General features: G+C 37.4%; 1 protein-coding gene across 1 annotated transcript in view; it reads right to left on the minus strand.

Moving 5' to 3' along the window:
- Positions 1–593: 593 nt before the first annotated feature.
- Positions 594–7601, minus strand: part of LOC107653895 (atrial natriuretic peptide-converting enzyme-like) — a gene marked incomplete at its 5' end in the record, with an annotated part of 25119 nt that continues 18111 nt past the window's right edge. Inside the window, 2 exons of the mRNA XM_016440761.1 lie at positions 594–634; positions 1135–1293. Coding sequence (XP_016296247.1) covers positions 594–634; positions 1135–1293 — 200 coding nt within the window. The remainder of the gene's footprint in view (positions 635–1134; positions 1294–7601) is intronic.

Here is a 7601-nt window from a genome sequence, read left to right on the forward strand (position 1 = left end):
TTCAAATCGTACTTATCTGACCGCCATCAATTCGTGGCAGTGAATGAAGATGTATCATATTAATCACAAGTGAAGTATGGAGTACCTCAGTGTTGGGTCCAAGTCCACCTTGTCGAGTCCTAGTTTTTAATCAATTGAGTTTAAATGGGAGACGTTTATTAATGTATTTTTATATTAATTTAATGTTGTTACTTTTTTTTAAATTTTATATTACACATGACATGGATTTGTCTGTACTCTGAAAAATTTCTGCGTCCAAAATATGCAAGTCCGAGTCCACCTGAGTCCGTCCAAGTCCAAGTTCATTCACAATTGCAGTCCGAGTCCAAGTACTCCAACTCGGGAGTACCTCAAGGCTCAGTACTAGGGCCGTTACTTTGCACACTTTACATGTTACCTTTGGGAGATATCATCAGGAAACACGGTGTTAGCTTTCACTGTTATGCTGATGATACTCAGCTCTATATTTCTTCGCGGCCCGGCGAAACATACCAATTTGCAAAACTAACGGAATGCATAGTCGATATAAAAAACTGGATGACGAGTAATTTCTTACTGCTAAATTCTGAAAAAACAGGTGTTAATTATCTGACCTAAAACCTCCGCACATAATAACCTAGAACACTGTCTAAGACTGAATTAAAGGCTGTGTTTACACTTGGCATTAACATGCGATCACCGTGATCCGATCAAGCAGATCGGATCATCAGTCAATCAGAACACATTTACACTTGGCAACATCAACTGCTAAATGTTGTTTGTTAGAGTTTAAAACTAGATTAAAGACCCATCTCTTTAACCTGGCTTACACATAACACACTAACACATTTATAATATTCAAATCTGTTAAAGGATTGTTAGGCTGCATTAATTAGGTCATCCGGAGCCGGGAACACTTCCCATAACACCCGATGTACTTGCTACATTGTTAGAAGAATGGCATCTATGCTAATATTAGTCTGTTTCTCTCTTATCCCGAGGTCACCGTACATCACTGAATTCAATGATGAACTGCCTTTAATTGAGTGTTTGCTATTGTCATTTTGCATTATTACACACTATTTTCCTATTTGATATTGTAAAGCTGCTTTGACAATTATTGTTAAAAGCGCTATATAAATAAAGGTGACTTGACTTGACTTGACACACACACACTCACCATGCACGAGTCAATGGTTCCCGCCTCGTATCCGGCACAGAGCATGCGTGATGTGATGGTCTTCATGTCGAAGTAAGACTGACACTGAGAGACTGAGATGATCCGCACCTCTCCCTCCTGGAGCTTAAACGGCACTGCGAGAGAAGAGACGCACACACACACACACATACACACACACACACACACATACTGTGATCAGACACGAAAGTGAAGTGTCAGTTTAGTGCTGTACTTTGGTACCAATCTGACACTTCAATTATTCTGGATTGAAGTGGTCAAAGCAGAAGAGCAGATGCTGCACTGGCTGTAACAGTAACAGTGCTGAAGCTCTGTGGAACAGCACAATATTTCCACTGGTCTTCTCTGTCCCCTTGTGGCAACACATGGCAGCTTCAATCTAATCTAGTAGGACAGAATCACTTTTCAACAAAAACATCCATCAGCAGAGCTGGGTAGATTCCTTACAAATTGTAGTCTGTTACTGATTCCAAATTACATGACAAAAATTGTAGTTAGTAACGTAATCCATTACATTACACATTTTAGGTTATATAATCAGACTACTTTTAGATTACTTTTAGATTACTTTTGACCAAACTCGTTTATCACACTGATCTAAATAGGGTAATCTTGCACCGTATTGATATAAAAATACAAAGAGTGAGAAAATATATTCCATTCGTTATTAACAACATGAAGTGCATTAAACATTACATGACACAAGGTTTACCAAACTGGGGTTAGTGAAGGAACTGCAGGGGTTCGTGAGTTTTATGAAAAGCTAATAATTAAATCATAAAAATGTCAAATTAAAATAAATCCTTTTAAAGTAACACCAATCAAAACAAAACACTTACTAAAAGTGTAATCATGTAATCAGTGTTGAGGAGTAACTAGTTACATGTAACGGTGTAACAATTTAATTACAAAATAAATGTAACTGTAATCAGTTGCAGTTACTAAAAAAAATGTGTAATTAAATTACAGTTACTTATGACAAATATGAAAATGTTAATGATTACAAAGGGGGTTACATTTGAATATTTACAGTCATCCACATACAGATTTAATTAATTTCTTTCCCAAATTGCACTGACTACTCTAAAATATGAGACATACGGCCCTATGATTTCGCGATGTGGAAAACACAGACTGGTTTGTAGAATCCAGTCATAAAAACAGAATTCCTATAATGCGGAATGTCACAGAATATGCCACATTTTGGATGAATAGATCAAAAGTAGGTCAGTACACTTGAATCAAAACGTGATATGGACTAGTGTCTGTGAATATTAAGCCGCAAAAAGACTATATATGAATCCTGCACGTTCCGCGAGTCTCTGGAAATCAGGCGCAGACTGGCCATCGGGAGAACCGGGACAACGGTGGCCTGGAAGCCGATTTGACCCGCTTTTTAAAAAATATTATTACTATTATTATATATCCAGTCATAAAAAAAGAATTCCTATAATGCGGAATGTCACAGAATATGCCACATTTTGGATGAATAGATCAAAAGTAGGTCAGTACACTTGAATCAAAACGTGATATGGACTAGTGTCTGTGAATATTAAGCCGCAAAAAGACTATATATGAATCCTGCACGTTCCGCGAGTCTCTGGAAATCAGGCGCAGACTGGCCATCGGGAGAACCGGGACAACGGTGGCCTGGAAGCCGATTTGACCCGCTTTTTAAAAAATATTATTACTATTATTATATAATTGCCTGCCAAATGTACTAAAGCGATTATTTCTGAGTTCGCCATTCGATAATAAATCTCTAATAAATCATGAATCGGTTAGTCGTGACTCATGACTGGCAATGCCTTGCCAAACGGTTTCCATCAGAGTAATCAATGCGAGAGATTTGAGAGAGGAGTGGACTGTGGAAGCGCACAGGTGGAGCAGAGAAGCAGAACTACTGTTCAGGATCTCAAGTGCAGGTCAGTTTCATCTGTAAATATTCTATTGTAGTTTTGTCTTTGTTTACTTAGTTAAGCAGTAGCAGCCCATTGCTCATAAGTCATCACTCAAAATAGCCTACTGTATACTAAAGGACAACATTATTATACATTGTAAAGTTACAGTAGTAATTTAGCAGACAAATAATCTTATCGTTTTATAATAGATTTAGGGGGAGCTACGGCAGACAACAACACAACCCTTACGAAATTAACAATGATTTTACTATAATGGTTACTATAATGATAATACTATAGCCTAATAGACAATGGTTACTATTTTTAAACCATGGTAGGCTTAACCACAAATTAACCATGTTTTTTGCCACACTAACCATAGTTTAACCATGGAATTTGTAGTAAAAAATAAACACAAATGGTAATCCATTTGCCAAAAAACATAGTCACTGTACTTTTACTATATAAAAATATGACTCATGTTCAGTATTAGAATTTTTCTATAAAGATATTGTAATGATGTAGTTATTATTGTGCTAATTTTGACATGTCATGTAGGCAATTTAGAAAGTATAGTTTTGTTAAATCTTGAGTATTAAGATCATGAGAGAGATAGATTTCAGGGCAAAATAAAGAGACTGAAAAGTAAAATGGAAGTGAAGGTGCAGTTCAGGAGAGAACTTCTTGGAATGTCTCTAGCCTAAGGATTTAAGCCTTTTTATGTGATGGCCATACAAAAAATAGGGTTGTCCATGTTTCAGAATTAGTTTGGGTGTATGGGATGGCCTGGATGTGTCACAAAGCAAGGCCAGACACAACAGGTAAGTGCAAAACAGGATGGTTTATAGACTGGGTAAGTGGATGACTGGAATAGGGTAATTATCCTGGATGGTGACTGAAGTGACTGTGATAAATCCCTGACAGGATGAGTGTGAGATTTCCTGGCCTGAAATTTTTTCCCAGTCCGCCCGTTGTGGAAATTAATGGCACAGACGCACGGTTTCATTTACTACACATACTGAAGCGTGCATGTGTATCGCTTGCAGTGTTTTCAGTGCCGCCTCAATATATATATATATATATATGAGTTCATGAACACATAAACAATCTCTAGAACTGCTCTGAGTCACTTCATGAGCGTTTTACAATTTATTTTGAGAAAACTATCATCATATCATATACAAAGAGACACCAATGTTTCAGGAGTTTAGTACTAAGAATAGGACACATGCTTATTAGATAACCGTATTTGGGTTGATGTATATGCTTTTATTTATTTTTTTAAATTAACTTTTTTTTCTGAAGCATTGTTAGATGCAGTGTTTCCTGTAGTTATGCGAAGATTTGGTTTTAAAAACAGTATCAGTAAACTATTTCTTATGATTTTAAATCTACATTGAACTTCAGATCAATCTCAAAGTAAAAGGCGGTACTAAAGTCTGATTTTGTGGTGGATGTGTTCAATTATTATAATCTGAATTCTGAAATTCTGAATCTGAAAAGTGATGACGGATTGTGAAAGTCTGACAGTAATCAGTGTTGAGTTCTACTGTAATGTTAACACTGCCTGCTTTACATCTTTCAAAATGATTATCAGTTGAAAACATTCATTAGAAATTTAGAAAAGTAATCAGTTACAGTTGAAAACATTAATTAGAAATTTAGAAAAGTAATCAAAAGTAACCAGTTACATAACTTTAATAAAGTAATTAAAAAAGTTACACTACTATTACATTTTAAATAGGGTAACTTGTAATCTGTAACCTATTACATTTCCAAAGTAACCTTCCCAACACTGCATGTAATCAATAAAAAAGTAACAGCAGTCTGACTATGAGTATTTAAAAATTTAATTTAATTTAATTACAAGTACTTAAAGCTGCAGTCCATAAGTTTTACCTCTTTGTCGCCATCTCTGTTTGAAACCTGCAATTGCAGTTATTTGTGGAATTATCATCATTATGTGGGTTGTGCAGTGGCACAGGTCCAGCGCGGATGAATCTAATGTTTTAAGGAGAATGTCTGGCAGTCAGTCACCGCACCGGTGTGGATATTTACTGTACTTCAGAATCACAGATTCTGCGTCTTGGAATATATGACCCAAATAAGAATTTTCACCGGATATTGTCATCTGAACAAGTAACAAGTCTGCCACGTTTGTTCTGACCAACTGAGGAAAAAGCATTACAATAAATCACACTACTAATTAGGGGTGTCGAAATTAATTGTTGCATCGCGATGCGGACGTGAACGATTCTGCATCGATGCAATAATAGACCATAATCGATTATAGCCTACTGACGTCATTCGCATACACGCTTGTCACACGAGTATTAAAAATGCACTCTCTATTTTTAAATCTGAGATTGGCTTTTTCCCGCATATGGCACATGTGTGCGCGAGAGAATCGGGGCGGGCTTCATTGCACAGAATATGTGCTGTGAGACACGTGCGTATGGCTTGTGCTTCCACTTGCTGTTATTTTAGTCTTTTACTTTGGATATGCTTTAATTTCTGCCGTTTGGAATGCAGTATGTATTAGATGCACGAAACTCACGTACTGAGAGACTTTCGCGTGCACTTTGTGTTTGTTTGTCCTGAAGCTCGCGGCTGCGTTTAAATGCACTTGCATCTCCGAATACTTTTATGATTCGAAATTAATGTGTAAACAGTCAGCTATGTTTTCAGAACAGGACAAAACATCTGATATGTGAAAACAGATCTGTGCATTAGTGTGAATGCAGCCTGTTAAAGCTGCCACTGTTTATGAACTCATCAGTAATAATCAAACAGCAATAATGCTGAGGAATCTACACACACATCTTATCTTATCTTTCCCCCCCTTTATTACTTTATATTTGCTTGTATGTTTGAAAGCTATATTGACTTTTTAAAATTCTTAACAATAATCAATTAATTAATTAATTATTAATATATTAATTAACTATTTAACGTAATTACTTTAAAAAGTAGCCTGCTTATATAATTTAATAAAAATTCACAAAATAAATTTGATATAATCGTGATGCATTGTGATATCGAATTGAATTGTTAACATGATAATCGTAATCGAATTGAATCGTGAAACAAGTGCCGATTCACACCCCTACTACCAATGGTGATTAAATCTAATGATAAATTAGCTCATATCACATCAAACCGTGCAAATTATTATTATTGTTATACTTTGTCCTCAAATTGTTAATGTTAACAACATCAGCATTGCGTGACTATGTGAATATTGTGTGCGTTACATGTAGATTTCAATTTCTGTACAGACTAATCTCTAATTGTCATACCACTCGAATTTCATATTAAGAAATTATTTTAACCCAAAAAGCAAATTATTCTTCCTTTGAACTGGTTTTCTTTAAAATACAAATTTGTGTAATCCCAGGCTATCTGTAATCACATGCACATTTAAAACTGGAATATAAATTTCATTCACATGTGTTTTAACATCTTGTTAAAACATCTATAAATAACATCTCACATGGGTTTTAACATCTGTAACATCTTATATCAGTTTCTGTGAAGATATGTGCATTCCTACCAGGACTCATTTAACCTACAACAACGACAAACCATGGTTCACCATCATCCCCATCCCAAAGAAATCCAAAATTACAGGACTAAATTACTACAGACCTGTGGCTCTAACGTCTGTGGTCATGAAGTCTTTTGAAAAACTGGTGCTGGCCCACCTGAAGGACATCACTGGACCCTTGCTGGATCCTCTTCAGTTTGCCTACAGAGCAAACAGGTCTGTGGACGATGCAGTCAACATGGGACTGCATTATGTTCTGCAACATCTAGACAGACCAGGGATTTATGTGAGGATCCTGTTCGTGGACTTCAGCTCGGCCTTTAACACTATCATCCCAAACCTCCTCTTGCCCAAACTAACTCAGCTCTCCGTGCCCACCTCCGTCTGTCAGTGGATCAACAGCTTCCTGACAGACAGGCAGCAGCTAGTGAGGCTGGGAAAATACACATCCAGCACCCGTACGATCAGCACTGGCGCCCCCCAGGGATCTGTTCTCTCCCCACTGCTCTTCTCTCTCTACACAAGCGACTGCACATCTAAAGACCCCTCTGTCAAGCTCCTGAAGTTTGCAGACGACACCACACTCATCGTCCTCATTCAGGACGGTGACAAGTCTGCTTACAGTCAGGAGGTTAAAGAACTGGCTGTCTGGTGCAGTCTCAACAACCTGGATCTCAACACGCTCAAAACTGTGGAGATGACCGTGGACTTCAGGAGAAACCCCCCTGCTCTCCCTCCACTCACCATTATGGACAGCACTGTGACTGCAGTGGAGTCATTCAGGTTCCTGGGCACCACAATCTCTCAGGACCTGAACATCAAAATGATACATTTAATTATTCCAGCTGCTGTGAGAAAGGGCTATAAACGGAGAAAAGGCTAACCCTAACGACCTGCAGGATCCTCTCATGCGATAGCCTAGTAGCCGGGACAACTTCTTTATGTTTACAGACGTGACGTAATAATGCAGAAGCAT

This window comes from Sinocyclocheilus anshuiensis, unplaced genomic scaffold (genome assembly GCF_001515605.1).
Source record: "Sinocyclocheilus anshuiensis isolate Anshui unplaced genomic scaffold, SAMN03320099.WGS_v1.1 scaffold459, whole genome shotgun sequence".
NCBI lineage: Eukaryota > Metazoa > Chordata > Actinopteri > Cypriniformes > Cyprinidae > Sinocyclocheilus > Sinocyclocheilus anshuiensis.